General features: G+C 44.2%; 1 protein-coding gene across 1 annotated transcript in view; it reads right to left on the bottom strand.

Moving 5' to 3' along the window:
- Window positions 1-17,516, bottom strand: part of ACVR2A (activin A receptor type 2A) — a 50,486-nt gene extending 32,970 nt beyond the window's left edge. Inside the window, exon 1 of the mRNA XM_082284991.1 lies at window positions 15,799-17,516. Within this exon, the coding sequence (XP_082141117.1) occupies window positions 15,799-15,853 (55 nt within the window). The 5' untranslated portion in view covers window positions 15,854-17,516. The remainder of the gene's footprint in view (window positions 1-15,798) is intronic.
- Between the last annotated feature and the right edge of the window lie 525 nt (window positions 17,517-18,041).

The raw sequence follows: 18,041 nt of genomic DNA, 5'->3' as shown, positions 1-18,041 counted from the left end.
TATTATCTCATCTCATGGAACAAAGCACGTGGCCTAGGAGAAATAACACTGTGGCTATTTAAAGACAAGCCAGGTTCTGACAGTTCTCCCTGAACTTTCAGTGGAAACCAGGAATCCAAAGTCCATGGATGAATCAGGGATGTACGTGACACAAGAAAACAACACCACAAACAGAAGCTTTAGCCTGAAAGCACTGCACTTGCTACTACAAGATAATTTGTCTTCTAAATTTAGATAACAATTAAGAAAATGATATCTAGTGACCTGAAATCTGGAAGGCACTTTAGGATATGATTTTGACCTTCTTGTTCTTATTCAAGAACACATTTAAAGCCAGAACCTGAATGCTGTTACTCCATTAAGAAGCTTCTTGACACTCTGACGAAGTAACAGCCTTAAATTTGATGATTAAAGCTCCAAGTTCCGCAGCAATAAAAGGCTCAAGAGGGTTCCCTAAACATGTTTTCCACACGTACTCCCCATGCCCAGAGGCAATGGGGTGAATCTCTCCTGCCTCTCAAAGATAAGAGGACAGAGATGACTGTGGATATATTGCATTAGTTTATTTGGGAGGGACCTGACAGACAGGTGATCTGCTAACACGATCTGCTAAACACTCCTAGGAAATTACCAGAACATCAGTGAGAGAGGAAAATGACAATTTTTTCGGCTATGCTGCACAGAAGATTACAAAAAATACATTTAAGCTACAATTCTGCCTATTAATGCCATTCTCTGATAAGCACAGATTCCCCAAAACTTCCCAGCTCCACCTTAAGCCGTGACAGAAGTGGCTGCTTACAATATGCAGGATTCCCTAGAAATAGCATTCCACCCACTGCACGTAGAAGCAGGTGAGTAAGAGGCAAGGAAGGATCTCTTCATGGAATCTACCATGGGTTAGTATTTAGATTTCACAGCATTTTGGAAAATCAGACCAGCCTGGAGTATCCTGTGTTAACCAAGGCTTGAGAAAGCAGCTATTCAAAGAGTTCTGTTGCCAGCACACAGTAAAAAGATGAAGAAAGTTTTCAGGCCAGGGTGAGGGAACTAAGAATTCAGAATTTTAACCTCAAAGTTATCAATGCCTGACTCTTAATACCAAGGGAAAAAAATCTGTACTTGAGTACAGGAGTACAAATCACATAAACAAATTTTGATCTGCTTTGCTCAAGCAACGCTGCTGATAAAGAAGCAGGAGAAGCAGAGGACTCAAGACATCAAAGCAACTGAGAAGAACCCAGGACACTCAGTTTGGATTAGCCCTTATCACTGCAATGTCTGACTGTGCCTAAAGTCACCCAGAAGAGCCAGCTGAGAGCGAGCACCACGTTCCACTGAATCTGCTGACAGGGGATGTTTCAGGCTCGCTGAGTGTGAAGAGAATTCAGACATTAACCCAGTCTGGGACTGATCACACAAACTCAGAAGGACAGATTCACTTCCCTAACCCACCACAGACTGCACTGCTCTCACCCTGCCCTTCAATGCCCTACAGGATCCTCCCCGAGGACACTGCAAAGGGAACGACCACGGAATCACAACCACAGCTACAATTTACCTCTACAAAAACAGACGGCAACCGGAGCGCAGTGAACTTTGCACGGGCTCACAAGTGCTGATTCCACCCCCCACCTTCTGCCACACCGGCTCCAGCCCGAGGAAAACCTGGCCTAGGGAGGGGAAGGACCGCTCCCTTCCAGCAGAAATCCAGAGTCACAGGGATCAGGGAATCTCCAGGGCAAGGAACACTGCTTTAATGCTGCCCCTGGAAAGTTCCTCAGCGCAAACTCTGAGGCTAAAGCCGGTGTTCTGTGTGGAAGAGATGAGGAAACAAATGTGTCCAAACACATGAAGTGTTGTAAAGCACTTTGGTATTAAGCTGCCAGTTCAGCACACAAACAGAAGGTTGGCCTTAATTTTAATCTGAATTCTCTTTTTGAGGAGAATTTCAAAAGCATCAGACAATATGAACTGTAGGGTGAACTAAAGGCTTTCGACAGGAGCATTCAGCAATCAGGATTTATTTGATCTGGAAGTTCCATCCAAACCCAAGTTTAATCACCTCTGAACAAACTATTCCTCCCTGATTTTGTCCATCTGTGAGATCATTTTTTATTTCCACATGTTCTGAAACACTGAGTTCTACAGTTTAATTACCCATCATTAGTAGATGTACTTTTTCGGTTTAAAGTACCTTCATCAATCATTTGGGTGGATTTGATGTGAAGCAGCTGGCCAGCAGGCTGAGCAGGAACAAAAGACAAGTTATCAAGGTACTCAGCCCCAAAAGCATCCCTAAATGAATTTCCGTGGTTAGCACACAAAGGTAGGATGTTGGCATGGACTGGGATGGAGAAATTACAGGTACTTAGCAGTATCTGGGTTATTCACTTCCAATTCCCAACCTGATTTAAAACAGAATGATGCTTAAAAGGCAAATCCTTCAAGTTTGATGCTGGGAATTTTTAGAACAGAAAATAACTCAGCAGATTTCAAGTTGTTTATATTAAGATATACATGTGCTCATATGGAACCTTTATTCTTAGCTATTGGGGATAAAGAAATATCAACATCCAGAAGAATGCATTTCATTAAGAGCAAAATAAAGACTTTTCAGGTATTAAGGGACAGAACGATGATGTATTTTTAGGGCTTTATTTTCTTTCAGATAGGAAGCACCGGTGTCATGGGGATTGCTGACTTTCTCAAGAAAAATTACGAAGTTGGAGTCTCTTACCCAGAGAAGTCATAAACACAAGTTTAAGGGCTTCTACTGCCAGATGTTGTGTTTGATGGAGAAGTGCTTGTGCTCACACAGAAACAGGTGTTCCTCTTGTCACAGCTGAGGAATTCACTCAGCAATAAATCCTCCTGGCAGGCCAGAAGAACACCAAAGCTTCACAAACGCAACAAAAAATTTACGGAAGAATTTTCATGTCTTGCCTGCTCCAGGTGTTTATCCTGTGGTACTCAATGAGTGTTTGAACGTGAACACCAACAGTTGTATCAGTAAGATCAATAAGGAGAATTTGCCCTTGCAAAGGAGAAGAAAAATGGACTGCTTTTTACTTTGGATTTTTCTGTTGTTTGGTTGGCTGGCTTTTGTTGTTTGTTTTTTTTTCCCCATGGACAATGATTACCTCCAGACAGCCAACACACCAACAGATATTTGGTAAATCAGTGGCCAAACAGCAACAGTGACTCAACTTTCAGTGTAGCACCCTCAGGAGTGGTTTATTCTGTCCTATCAGGAACAAGTCTGGTGTCATGGAGCCCACAGGAGTAATCCCAGGCTTTCCCGAACTCCCTTCCTTGAAAACCCAACTGAGCCAGAGTCTGACACCTCCCTTCACCCTGGATCTAGTCAGCAGTAACGTCCCAGAGCTAAGGTGGATGTAACATTCCAGCTGCCTTAGTTTCTCCTCTTACGATGTTTATTTAACCACAGTGTTATTTATGCAGAGATACCAAGGTTGGTAATGCCCTGAACTTGGGTATCCCACTTCCCTGTACAGTCAGAGGAGAAATCCAGGACTCCTGACCACAGAGCGTGGAGTTGCCCTGAGCACCTCAGAAGGGAACACTGAGCACAAATTACACAAATTCCTGCCCACAGACCTTACATTTCTAGACTTGATGCCTCCATCCAGCCCAGCCTTCCCAGGACTGAGGCCATCTACTTAGATTACCAATAACTTTTTTAAGGAATCCACATATTTGCTCTCCACAAGGCAGCTACTGAAAATTCCCTAGAAAAGCTTTGACATTATACTCCCAGGATACAGATCCCAAGAATGACCAGCCTTGCTAGAGGGAAGGCGGGCACAAAAGAAACCAATGGACATTTAGGCCTCTGCTCTCCAGTGGTGGCAGGTCACACACTGGCCTAAATGCCCTCAGGAGAAACCACCATCTCAAGGAAGGGGTTAAAAATTCTGCTTGAAGCAAAAAGCAACTTGAATATCACAGTTAACTGAGAAAGGAAGAGGGTGATGGAAATAGCAGCCTGGGCCTTGGAACACTGGCTTCTCTCTTCCCTAAAAGGGAGGCTGAGCTGGGAGAGACCATGGTTGGGATAATACCTCAGAGTCGATTCCTGTGTGTTTTTTAAACTGATTTGACTTCCAGTCACGATTTATGCAGCATTTCAGAACACTGCTACTAGAGACCAATTTATCTCCATTTCACTGCCCATGCCTGGATTTCAGCACAGAAGTTGTCCTCATGTAGAATTTCAGGGAAGATTAACAGTAACATGATGTCTGAACAAAGCCCAGCAACAGCCTGAGGCTGACTTCACACTGCAGTGTAACAAAAGGCTGAGGAGTTTAGGTGTTGCCCCAAAGACTTGGTTACCAGCTGAACTCTCAGCACCACAAGCTCATCCTGAGCTTTTCTTTCCAGAAGTGTGCTCTGCTGACTGGATGATATTCCTGGTTTAGGGCTTCTGTCAATTCAGTGACTGACAAGCTCCTGACAGGTGTCCTGGTTCTTACACACTTCCCTGGCAACTGGAAGATGCTGCTGGGCTGGAGACCTCTCAGAGCAGATCCCGGACAGGATCTGCTCCATGGCTGTTCAGCTGATATGCAAAGTTCACCAGAGCTGCCCTTGTTTGTAAACGGGATTCCTGATGCTGCGTTAAGTGTTTTGATTCAGTACACTCAGGCATTATCAGTTAGGGTTCTATAGCTAAAGGACATCCCCTACATTCTTCCCCCATCATTTCCAGACCTGAGTGCTGTCTCTTCTCTTCTTGGATCAGATTTTTGCATAAAGTTTGATGCTTGCCTGCTCAGAATACATTTCTAATGACATTTGCAGCTAAAATTTGAGTAGCACAAATTAGACACTGCTAAGATTATGTTGCAAATTAGTCTTTTCAAACTGTTTTCTTAAATCTGGGGTGTAACTGGATTTTACTGACCATTGTATCAGCCATTCTGTGATTATGTCAGTCTGAACCCTTTATTTAGTTCACACCTTATTGTTTTCAGAGAACCTGTGAGATAGAAGTGCATTTTATCACCTATTCCTTGGAATGACAGAATCACAGAACAGTTTGAGTTGGAAGGGACTTCAAAGCTCATCTCATTCCATGCTCCTGCCATGGGAAGGGACACCTCCCCCTGTCTCAGGCTGCTCCAAGCCCCATCCAACCTGGCCTTGGTCTCTTCCAGGGATCCAGGGGCCACAGCTGCTCTGGGCAACCTGTGCAAGGCCTCTCTGCTGGTCTGCCTAGAAATCTTGGGCCTAGGGCCTCTAGAGAATAATGTGATACGAAGATATTTAAAAGCAAGGGAAGAGGAAAAATCCCCCGTGAGAACAGACCTCCACTGAGAGCCTCAGAAGAACACTGAAAAAGAGAATTCTTTCTGAAGAAGAAGGTTATTAAAAATGATAATTTTGTGCCATTTTCCCTTTCTCACCCAATATGTGCACATAACAGCTCCATTCACCAGCACTGAGGTGGCATTTTCCCTTGATAATTCACTTCCTAGGACAATTCAGGCAGACTCCCTGCCAGCCCTTATTCCATCCATCCATTTCCTTGCTCCATCATCTTTCACCCAACTCTTGCCTTTGACACTGAGTGCAGAAAGCTCCGTGCTGTTTTTTCCAGTCATTTATGCTGCTTTAGCAGATTGGATCAGCCCAGCCCAAAACCCAACAGCCACAAGGGCTGAGCTCAGAGTGAGGAGTGACTTCAGCACAAAATGGGGATGTGGGTGAGGAATCACACACAGAGAAGAGGAACTCTCGGTCTCCCTGTTCTCCCATCAGTTTTTCTTAAACACCCTACAAGTGAAACAACCTTTTTGGGCAAGTAGAAGGTGATTAACAGGTTTTTGAAGCTGGCTGAACTGCTGGAGGAACAACTAAAAATCACGGATGTTGTGGGCTTACTTCTAAACATTTTTATTACTGAACCTGTAGGTTCAGAATGAAGGAAGGCAGTGGGGAGAAGAGTTCAGATGGGCAACTGAAGCTCCCCCAGAACACACTTTGTCAGCATGTAAATATCCCAAAAGTTCATCAAAAGCAAATTCCAACACACATTTTTTCAGTCTTACACATGAAGAAATAGGAACTCGTCATTTACCTCCTCTCTCCCATCTTCTCTTGGAATGAAAGAGCTTCCAACACAAAGTGTTTGTGACATTGAGAGAAAAAAATCTGGGATTATTAAATTTCAGAGATATATTTTTGCAAACAAGGTTCTAGGAAATTAATTGTGCTTCATTTGCCATCCATCTGAATGCTTTCAAGCCGCTGGAAAAGTCCAGCTGCACACTGGAGCATCAGGATTTTTCACGAGGGATCCACTCCATTTGCACTGGAATGAAAAGTGGGATCTGTGCTCTCTTGGCTCCCCTGGAAGCCTCTGACCCAAAAGGATGTGATTCAGAACTTTTTCAGCTGAACAGGAAGAGAAAACTTTCACCAGAAAGCACTGTTTTCACGCATGGTTTCCCAGAGAGGTGGTAAACACTGAGTATGGAGCAGGAATGAAGCAAAACCATCTTGTGGTTTGAAATCACCTTCTCACAAATTAATCATGGTTCCACAGCTTGGTTTTAGCACATGCATGGCACATAGAAACTCATAAGAGCTCACTTCTGATCTGTATCATCCCAAATGGGCGAGGTCAGTTGAGCCTTAATTTGTTGGGGTCTGTCCCAGGGACACAACCTGAGTTAATTGAAATGTAACCAAGCTCTTACAATTTTTCAAAGCCATTGAAGATAATGTTTTTGATGGGCTTCGTGTTAAATTCAATAAAATTCAATTATCCCCAGGGATAACTTGCAAAAGAAACCGTTTCCAGAATTTAAAATCAGAGAGCTAAAATGAAAGTATGTAACCAGTGGTCTTTTCTATGATATTTTAAAAATAGCTTTATAAACAAATGATGAAGAACAAATAACCTAATTCTTTATAAAAAGTACAGAAATTCAAACAATTGTGTGCCATTTTGCAACCTTCACAGCCTAAATGTTTTTCAACCCTGAAACACAGAAATATTTAAAGAAAACTCTTCCATCATGTAATTGCTGTGAGCTAAAGAGAACTATCTGTACCCTCTACTGACAAACACTAGCAAAAATTTCTAAAATTAACAGTTACTGCAAAGTTTAATTTTGTCTCGTACACTCAACACTGTAACTCAACAACAAAATTAAACCACTTCCCTGTTTATGTGGAAATTCCTAGAAGGAAACAGTTTTTCATGTTAGAAGGCTTGATAAAATGATTGGTCATATTTAAAAATAGCTTTTAAAAACAGATCAAATTTCAACTTATGTGCTGATATTGAAATCCAAGTACTCAAAATCCAGTTGAGAGAGTGAAGACCACTCCAATCTTTAGGCAGCATTTAAGGAATGGAGATTAGTGTTATCTAGGTGAGATAAGAGCTCTCAACCTGAAAAAATAACGTCAGGCTTCAGCTACAAATAAACCCCATCTCTAAATCACACGTTGGTGAGGCACCAAAAGGCAGGAAGCTGCTGAAGCCCAGCTAAAATCAGCTCTGTGAGCAAGCAAAGAGATCTCGAGATAGAGCCAGCCTGGGGTGGAACAGAACTGCTCCTGTAGGGAACCATCCGGAGAACGATGTGGAACACCACAGGGTCCCTCAAGGGCTTCCCCTGGGACCCATCTTGGCTCAGCCCTTTCTGGCTGCCTGGAGGAGGTGGTGGAACACCTCAGGGAGGTCTGCAGACAATCCCAGGGGCAGGGATGTCACTCCAGGCAGACTCGAGGGGTGGGCACAAGGCAATTTCATGGAATTCAACAAGGACAAACGTGGTGTCCTGAGCCTCAGGACACAGCACCCTCTGCACCAGTACGAGTGGGGACTGCCAGACTGGGTACCAGCTCTGCAGGGAAGAACCTGGAGGTTTGGTGGACACCACATTGAACAGTGATTTCAAAGAGGAAACAACCATTTCTATTCAGAGCCGTTCCGGTGAAGTGACATTAAAAAAGTGACATTAAAACCAGCCAAGCAGCAGATTACAGTAACCAACTGCACAGGGTCTACATCCAAACTGTCAATGCTCATCAAAACAGGAATCACCTTTAAACATCAAATAGATCATTTGAAAAAAAAAAATTATCTATCTCCACTGCAGATCTCAACAAGCCCAGGGCACTGCTCCCTGGCCCTCAGGCCACATGTCCCAGACTGAGCATATCCATCCCATGCTACCCTCGAGCACAGATCCCTGCTCAGGGCTCCATGGGATGCTGCTCTGGTCCCAGGGCAGGTGATGGGGTGCTTTGGGGTCGGCTGTTCTGTAAGTGGGACAGTTCCCCAGTTTAACACAGGGCTGGGCTGGAAGGCAGTAAATCATGACCATGTTTTCACAGCACGCTAATGGCACACACTCCCCGCTCTCAGGCAGGGGATGAGGGAATACTGAAGCGCTGAAGCTGCAGGAATTCTGGTTCAGCCCTGCCTGTGCTGCCTCCTGGCACTGGCCCTCAGACCGTGCTTTGTGTCATCTCATTAGACACCACTTGGCACAAGCTACAACACTATCAGGGCTGCACTGGGAGCTGAGCAGGGCTTGTGCTCCCTCCACAGCCTCATTTCACTGGGAATTCCAGAAAGAGGCAAAAGAGACAAGCCACGGATCACCTCTAAAACATTCTTCACATCTACAGTCAATCATACAAAAAATTTAAAAACAATCCCTGAGTTGCCTTACCCATTTCTATTTTTTTCCAGAAAAACAAACAAACAAACAAGAAAATCACAAACCAAACAAGCAGAAACAAAACAAAAATCCCTGCATGTTGACCTACCCTCATAAAAAGTTCAGTATCTTTCAGAAAATATACAAATCATATCCTAAATGTTTTTGAGCACTGTCTCCCTCCTGCATTTCTAAAAATGATGGATGTAGCATCCAACTTTAAAAGTCAATCTGCCACAAGAACCTCTGCAATTTGTTAGAAAAACAAATTATTTTTCTGATGTGCATCCCATTTAGGGATGGAAGACACACAAAGAGTTAAAGCCATTGAAAAAATAACAATTCTGAGCTACACAGATTCTTACCATTTTCAAAATAATTGTACAGATACTTTCTAACAAAACCTTCATATTAAATGTCTTTGGTAACTTCTCAGCTTTAACAGCGGCAATGTTCAGAACTAGACCAGCAAAACTTAACTCATTTGCTGCCATCCTTAGAGAAAGTGGAATCTTCCTAAGTGTGAGAACAGCCTCATTAAGGCAAAAACCAAAACCAAATCAGACAGCAATACCTAAATTGTATTGTGCTTGCCATATACAACTTTGCTCTAAATGCAAAATACAATGTTAGTTTTCTTAGTTTTAACATGGCCGATGAACATCTCAAAGTTCAGAAAGCAAAAGAATTTGAGAAATATTATTTTCTTTTTGGCCAAGATATAACATTCTTTTTCATTATCTATTCACTCACTAATGACAACGTTTCCCTCATGTAATTAAAGCGTAATAAAAGCAGAGAAATGCATCTTGGCATTTCCTACATGCCCATCACAGTTAAGAGTACATAGGGGTTTGCTTTTAATTACATTGTCATTTCAGCATTTTGTATCGTATTGCCAACTAATTACAGCTCATATAAATCCTTACAAAAAGAAGTTACACTTTAACAAAGTAAGGAATCTCCAAAGGTGGTACGTAGCTATTTAAATTAATTGAACAACTTGTAGCCCTCTTGCCAACTAGCGGTCCCCAACACGCCATCAGGGCCAAGCAGTGCAGTTTAATAGCTCCCAACCAGCCGCCTTGGTGAGTAACTCACGAATAACACCGAAATTAATTACAATGTTATACTGAGTGCATCCTGAGCGAAACAGATTAACCTGCACAACTTCAACCAGAAACACCAGCAGAACGCAAAATTACGGAGCCTTCCACAAGGTGTTTTTAGAATTTGGAAACACTTCATTTCCCGTCCAAACCCAACACAACACGGAGCTGGCAACCCCACAAGTGTTGCTGTTCCTGCAGTGCCTCGCTGTAAAGTCACCAGGATTTGGGGTTACACAGCCGCCACTCGGACCTTTGCTGGCACCAACACAATTGCAAGTGTGTCCCTTGCTCATTTTCTCCATAACGAAGCTGTTCCGTGAAGAAATTCCAGCACAGTTCATTAGGGGAACGTCACAAAGGCACAGAGGTAAAGGCCCCCATCCCGCTCATCCTCCACTGACTGCACGCCTGGAAACGGGATTAATTAATCTGGGAGAGCTGGAGAACAGGAGCTGGGAAAGAGAAGGCACATTCTCTCACTGAACTACTTGAAAACGAATTCAGTTTTCTGTACCCACCTCTGATTAGGTGCTGCCACAAGCAGGACTTCACACCTCCACCTTCCAGTCTGAGCTGATCCCATCCCAACACCACCAGTGCTGCCTCCAGCTGCTCCTGGCTGCAGGAACAAGTAGACTTCCCACAAAAGCTTTCCTCCTTTCCAAGGGTTTTTCTAATACCTCTAACCACATAACCAAAGATTTATGTCTCCAGTTAATAAGTGAATTGTCTGTTTTTGTTGTTTCCAGTTACAGCTTTAACTAGGAAATTCTGAAGAAAACCATGAATGCTGACTTTCTTCATCAAGAATTAAATTATTGTGAAACCATGACAATAATTATGCAATGGAAAAACCCTTCCCTGCTCTCTTTGCACCAACAACTGAAGGATTTTTTGTATCTAATGTACATTTGGGATTCCTGGCCACAAAGATATGCAACGTAAACAACATGGCAGTAAATATTCATTTTCTGTGGGATTAAGCCTAAATATGCTCTGCTGTTTGGCACTGTAGTCACAAACTGTTTCTAAGAAAAAACCCCTCCACCACCACACAGACAGTGCAGGGAGAGAAGACAAGAGATGCCACATAGAGTCACTGCCATCCAGTATCACTTCAATTCCGTATGGGAATAACAGGAAATAAGATGTGCCGAATTTTAAGCTCCAAGGCAACAAAAACACATTAAGATTTCATCACACAAGAACTTGGCTGTAAAATCCGTAATTTTCTTGATCTTTTTACGGAGTTTTCATTTTCAGGAACATCAGAGAGCTAACAGCTCATGGATGCTACCAACCAGCTCAAGGAGGCATTTGCATTAAGCTGCTTTCAGTTAATTAAGTGGTGGAAATGCATCTCTCCTACACCAAGAAACCTCTTCCACAATCAGATTCCTTGTCAACCTCACTCTTTTTCCAGCCTGGAAAAACTACAAGTGGAGAAGGTTGGAAGAAAAGGTAGAATGAATAGGAATGAAAAACATTGGAGGCACTATTATATTCCCCCTTACCTAAAACTAATTATATGACAAAAATTAATGTCTATGGTTATACAGAGGAAAAAAAAAAAAAAAAAGCATTTGTCTGTCCTCATTTGCTAATCAGCCAAACCCATCTCCCAAAGGATTTTGCCCCCAGATTCCAGAAAGGTGGGAATGGGAAAAAGGAAAAAAGCATTCAAATACTCTCCATTAAACCCAGCTGAAAAGTATTATTCTTGCTAACAGTAATTCTCTTCTTGCAGAAAAGAGCTTTTCCCTACCACAGAACACCTGCCCCTCGACTTACACCCAGCATATGCAAACAAACTTATTTAAGCTTTTTCTTAAGCAAAGCCTTGTGCATGAAGGGTAGAGATGCAAATAAACTCATGACAGCAGCATCTCTCCGGAAATGTTTGTAAAGCAGAGTTCTACCAGAACGATGCTCACGCGTTCTAATGTTGCATTAGCACAATTACAGCTCTTTTCAGAGCCTAGAAGATTTAGGGTTTGTAACTGTTAAGTATTAACAGATCACTTAGAAACAGTTATCAGATTTTTGAGCTGTAATCATTTATAACATCAACCTCTCCATAACCCAGTCTGTTCTTGAAAACAATATTAAATATGTTTATTTAATAAAACAAGTCCTGCTCTCAGCAGTAACATCAGGAGTGCTGAGGTAGTGCCCAACGGTAACACATTTAATATAAAAAATTGTACATTTTGCTAAAATAAAGGAATCTTTACTTTAAAAGCAGTACTAAGTCTGAAGTGGTTTATTGCCCTGCAATAAAGTGAATGAAGTGATTAGAGTCCAACCACAATCATGGACAGCTCATGGGGAACACACAAGCAGAGACAATTTCACAAACAGTCCCAAACCTTTGGCAAGATTTTCAAGGGTTACCAAGTTAATAATGAAAGGACAGTAAAACAAAGACATTACACAGGTAAAATCAAAGGAAAATGTCTCATGTCTCCCCTTAATTCCTTCAGAACACCCAACCATTCAGCCTCTAAAGTCATACCATGGAAAGCAAGTTTTCCATTTCTAGATAGGTGTCTTTTTGGAGGGGGGAAAGATACAATTTAAAAAATAATTTCTCTGATAATAATCGCTGGGAGAGAAGAGAATAATAAACTAAAAATTAGAGAGTAAATACTCTCCATGCAGTGAAAATACTACCTCAACTACAAAAGTATCTTTGACGTGCCATTTCCTTCAGCTAAACTGCTCAAGACCTTCTGAGAGGCTTGGGAATGATCTGGCATTAGGAGAAATAGAAAGGACAAACACTTTTCTGAAACGGTTCCTTTTGCTTAGGTGATTTTTAGCTTGATTTTAGCCTCAGTTCTAAAAAATACAGGTCTTGTTCCCTGTAGGAGATTGCAGAACTACTTTGATGAGGGACCACCCAGGTACCAAAGGCAAAGCCGGTATCTCAGAAGAGATGATGGGTTGGGAAATAAGGAGTTTGAGTAACAAAAACAACAATGAGATTTTAAACTAAGATTCCGGTTGAAGAAAATCCACTACTTCAGCATCTCCCACACTTTCAGCTGCACGGGGCGTATGTTCCGAAAATCTCAGAAAATTATGAAAGCGCCCATTCTCTGTTCCTGAAATGTTATAAAGTGTAGCTCAGCAATCACAAAAACACCAGAACCCAAACACACTTCCCTGGGGGAGGGGAGCACACAGATAATATCTAAAGAGAACCTCCTTTGATGAACAAGCTGTTTTAGTCACAAGTTTTCTTGTTAAACTCCTCTACAATCTTGCCTCACCTACAGCAGAGGGAAGCTTGTCCTGAAGTATTTTATTATTACTTCAGGATCTTCTGTTCCGTCTTAAATCAAACATGCACATAGGTTTATCTCAGAATATTAGAGGGCACATGGAGAACCTTGACCCGGGAACTTTGTTTTGTTGTTTAGTTAATATGCATTCATCTCAGCCTCTGAAGTTCCTAGAAATGGGTGCAAACCTACACCCACTTTTATCCAAGCATCTACAAATATTTTAAAGCCTAATAACAATACAGATGCTCTTTTTTCAAATATCTTAGTCAGAATGGGGAGATATTTTCACTCCCTTAACAAAGATGATTAAACTCACTGGAAATTCCTGTCCATTTGCAGTACATTTTCAGGATTTCATAGAGTAGTTTACAGATAGTAAAATAAATCGCTTTGAACCTGAAGAGCACTTCCACACCCACCACGCAGAAAAGAACCCACAACATTTACACCTATTAAAAGAACCCTGGTATTAATTGGCCAAGTAAACATCTGCAGAAAATAGCTGCATTTAAAAATAAATCAACAAATATAGCAAACCAACCCCCCCACCAGCTCAAACAGCCTGTGAGGAGCTGGAGCTGCACATCAGAGAGGCAAACCAGGCATCTTCACACCTGAACTCCAGGATCTCCTCAACCACTGCCAGTATTCTGAAATAGATAACCTGGGCAGACTGATTTTCACATTAAAGACTGGAAAAGAAACTTCTGGCGATGATGATGTTAGAACCAACCCATCGGGTAGGGTTTTAAGCTGAAATAAGTCAGTTAAGAAACACTACTCATAAAAACGCCTATACCTCAAGCTTAAAATCTTATATAATCTTGTAGTTCTGATCATAAACCAAACAGTTCACTGTTGAATTTGTTTATTTTTAGACTTGCCTAAAATTTTAGACTGTCTGCAGTCCTGGTGTGAGTAGAAAATAGTATAATAATTGTTAAGTACCGGAACACTTAATGTGTAATACTGGAATAACCACCAAAACAATGTCATTAACATGAGAAGCAGCCCGGATTGCAGGCAGTTTCCTGCTCATTTAGCCAAGATTAATTCTTCACAGGCAAGAGAAACATTCTTTTCACTTTACCAAGAACAACCCGAGCGAGAAATGTTAAAGAAAAGACGTTCTTTACTGCTTAGCTGTTCTTTATATTAAGTCTGATAGGTAATGTCAACAAAAACCACTATTCTGTGCTCTAGGCAAAAGGATCTTAGAGGTGGACGTGGAAGAGAGACAGGCATGGAGAGCAGATGGCAGCAAGTCTTTCAGAAACTGTTAGTGAGAGGAGGAAAAAAGTTTCCCTACAAAACATATTGCTGAATTACGAGAAACGCTGCTGAGCTGAAAAATCAGGCATTAGGAAAAGACAACACACACGTCTTCTACTGCAAGGCAAAAACTGTCAGAATTATGTTTTGTTTCAAAAGAAGAACAAAAATTAAACCTCCTGAACAACCTTCTGGCTGTCCTTAACCCGCTGTGTCGTTTCTCTGCTTAGAACAGGCAGGGTTTTTGGGTTTCTCTCTGGCAGCGCTCGCCATTTCACAGCGCATTTAGCGCACACGGCGCGGATCGATAGCACTACAGACACAAGACGAGACTTATCCATTTACTAACCACAGCAAAACGGCCTCTTCAGCAAAATCCCCCACCTCCCGACGCTGGAAATTTAAAAGGCATCGTTACAGGGATCTCATTACTCCCTTCCCCCGGTCACACGGGGAAGCTGAGCACTTGTCCGGGAGCACTTTAAGCCTGATAAACGAGTGTAGCTTTGCACACCCTGCAAGGATGCTAAAAACCAACGCAGAGCACTAAATACACGTTCCAAATGCAGGCACGGAGTGCCAGGATGGCTCGTGAACTCGCATTAGGTCCTCACACAGCTCGTAAGAGGGTTTTTTGTGAGACTGATGAAGCTCCAAACACAAATGGACCAACAGCTGACCAACCACTGGTTGCTGCCATAACAATTTTCCTCCTGGAGGAGCGTGGGGAAGTCCTTACGCCCCGCTCGCTTCCCAGGACTCAGAGCTGGCGTTTGGACCTCGAATTCTGCTGTTTTAAAGAGAAAATTAGTAGGTTTGTTTTTTTTTTTCTGCACTACAAGGCAGTGACATAACGAACAGCAATATACAAAGGGTTACAAATCATTGTTTAGAAACTGAAAGCCTGGCTTTTCACCCCAATTCAGTTGGTACATCTCTACACGCACACACCCCTCGCTATCACCAAAGGACGAGCTCAGCCTTTCAGAGCGGCACCTATTCTAAATTAATGAAGCATTTAAGAAGGTCGCTATTCACCAGTGAATAGTCCGGAGCAAGAGAGATCAAACACAAGGAAAATCAGCTGGGTAACTCTTATTTAAAAGCAGCATCCAACACCAATAACTGCGCTGCCAGGTTACTTATGTGACACTAGGTGGTTATGTCTCCACATTTATTCCACACAACTGATCTGAAATCCAAGCGCTGTGCGCGTTTCAAGTGCTCACGTTATGTATTTTTAAGAATAAACACGAAAGCAGCTTCTGCCTTTACAGTCGCTGCCATCCACAAACATTTGCCACCTGAAAAAAAAAGGGAGATTTCTCCTCATTCATACAGAGCCAGCCCAAGTTTTCAACTGCTGACCCCAAAGCCTTCCGTTTAAAAGTGACAAATCCAGGAACGTTCACTTACCTGATGAACAAGAGATAAGAAAAACAGCGAACGCCAACTTAGTAGCAGCTCCCATTTTCCAATGCTGTTAAAACATTTAAGTGACTTTAAGTATCCAGTTTTCTGGGTCCTGCAAGCTGGAAAAATCTCCCTTCTTGCTGAACCGTTATAAAGGAATTTATAGCAACATTTCTGCAGCAGGTAGTGTTCATAAAACACTAAAAATCAGGTTTGTTTAGACACTGACGACCTCCCCGCGGCTCTTTCTAGAGAGAATCCGGGTTGAGGGAGGGATAAATATATTTGGAACCGTGTTTCAAAACACACGTGTCATTTGGCTTCTGTACAAACGGTGGCAAAATTTAATTCATAAAAGTAATGCTACGAATCCACTTAAAAAAAAATAAATAAAAACCAAAACAAAACAAGTCAACGATTAAGCTGCTGAGCACGACGAAGTCTCTGAGTCTCCAAGTGTTTTCCACATCAGGCGCCGTGAAGGATCATCCCTCGTGGGTGCGAGTGTCGGGGGGTCGGATCGGGATCAGTCCAAGGCGATGTTTTCCTGCCTCCCCCCCCTTCACACCCCGTGTAGTGTTTGGGAGAAAAGCAGCTCCATTCCAGTTCCAAGCCTCGGGGCGAAGGGAGGAAGTTTTGTCAGTTTGATGAAAAAACTACCTTAAAAACCAGCCACCAGCTACACGTGGGTTTTCTTTAATAAATGCTGAGGGATTTAGCGTAGCCCAAGAGAAGGAAAGGGGGGAAACAACAGTCTAGGAACAAACAAACCTTCGGGCTTCCCGGCAAGTGGCAAATCTCTAGTCCTTGGCCAGGCAGCGAGAGCAGCGCATCCCCCCCGTCTTCGCCGCCCTTCTCCAGCACCAGCACTCCCGAATCCCAGCAAGATTTCCAATTCTTCTAGGAGATTTCCATCCCCTCCCCCCGCAAGAGGCTATATTTGGTATTTAAACACACAAGAGTGGCTGGGGAGGGGGTACCAAAAAAAAAAAAAAAAAAAGCAGTATCCAGGCGCTGGGGAGGAGGGTGGTATATTCTTTGTGGCAAATCCTTGATGAGTGCCGTGCTTCCAGGAGAACTGAGCTTCTTTGGAAGGGAGGCGGCTGTGCCTCACGGCGGGCTGAGGCTGGATGGATCCAGGCTCCTCTCGCTCCTCACGGGTCCTGGATGGATCCACGCTCCTCTCCCTCCTCACGGACACATCTCCTCCTCGCCGCCCCGCCGCTGCTCACACAGAGACTCCACAAAATCCACCCCTCCGAGCTCAATCCAGTTCTTGCCTTTTTTTTTTTTTCCTCTTTTTTCTTTTCCTCCTAGGAGCGAGCAGCAGGAGACGGCAGGGGCGGGGAGGCAGAGCCTTCTCCCCGCGCCTCCCACACGGTGGAGCGGGGAGCGATCCCCTCGTCACCCTCTCCCCTAACTCTGACCCCGGCTCAACTCTCCGGTCTCCCGGGCGGCGGAGGCAGCGCGGCTCAGCCCAACTTTGTCCCTCCAGCAGTGCAGCTTAGGGGCTGGCGAGGCGAAAAGGCCGAGCCGGGGGATTCTCTCCGGGCGGCGGCGGCCGTGCCTAGAGCCCGCCGAGTGTCGCTGGCAGCGCGGAACAGCCCTCGGTGCCCTGCTGCCGCTGCTCCCCCGTGGTAATCTCATATCTACCCATTCACCCGTGTGGCGTGTGGAGAACCGGCCCAAGATGGCGGCGCCCGGGCGATTGTTTTTGTTTCCTCTCCGCCTCCCCCTCCTTCCCCACGGCCGCGGCGGCCACTCCGGATTGACGGCCACACCGCCCAATCACAACGCGGGGTTTGCATCTTAGCCCCGCCCACCCCCTCTCGCCCCTCCTATCCGCGGCGGGGCGGAGCGCGCTCCCCTACGCTGGCCCCGCCCCTCGCGGCCCGCGCGCGCCGCCTCACGGGCGCGCTCCCGCCCGCCCTTCCCGCCCCTCAGGGCGCGGCCCCTCAGGCGCCCTCGCCCCGCTCCGCCCCGACCCCCCCAGTGTCGGTAATTCACCTTCGCGGGGTTCCTTCGAGGTATTGGGGGGCTGTGCTGTGCTCCCAAGCTCAGGTGATGGAGGCAAAACGCTGCCGGCAGCCACGCGGTGGGACCTGGCTGGGAGGGGTCACAACGGCGTAAGGTGTGCACAGCGGTATGAGGCTGGGGGCGCTGCCACTGGGGTCAAATGTTGGCCTGGTCCTCCGCCTCACCCCCACCCCAGCCTGAAAACGTCCCTGAAAATGTCCTACGGGTAG

This window comes from Coloeus monedula, assembly GCF_965178545.1.
Source record: "Coloeus monedula genome assembly, chromosome: 7".
Classification (NCBI taxonomy): domain Eukaryota; kingdom Metazoa; phylum Chordata; class Aves; order Passeriformes; family Corvidae; genus Coloeus; species Coloeus monedula.
Note: the sequence above shows the minus strand (reverse complement) of the source record. Positions and strands in the feature narration are given on the sequence as shown.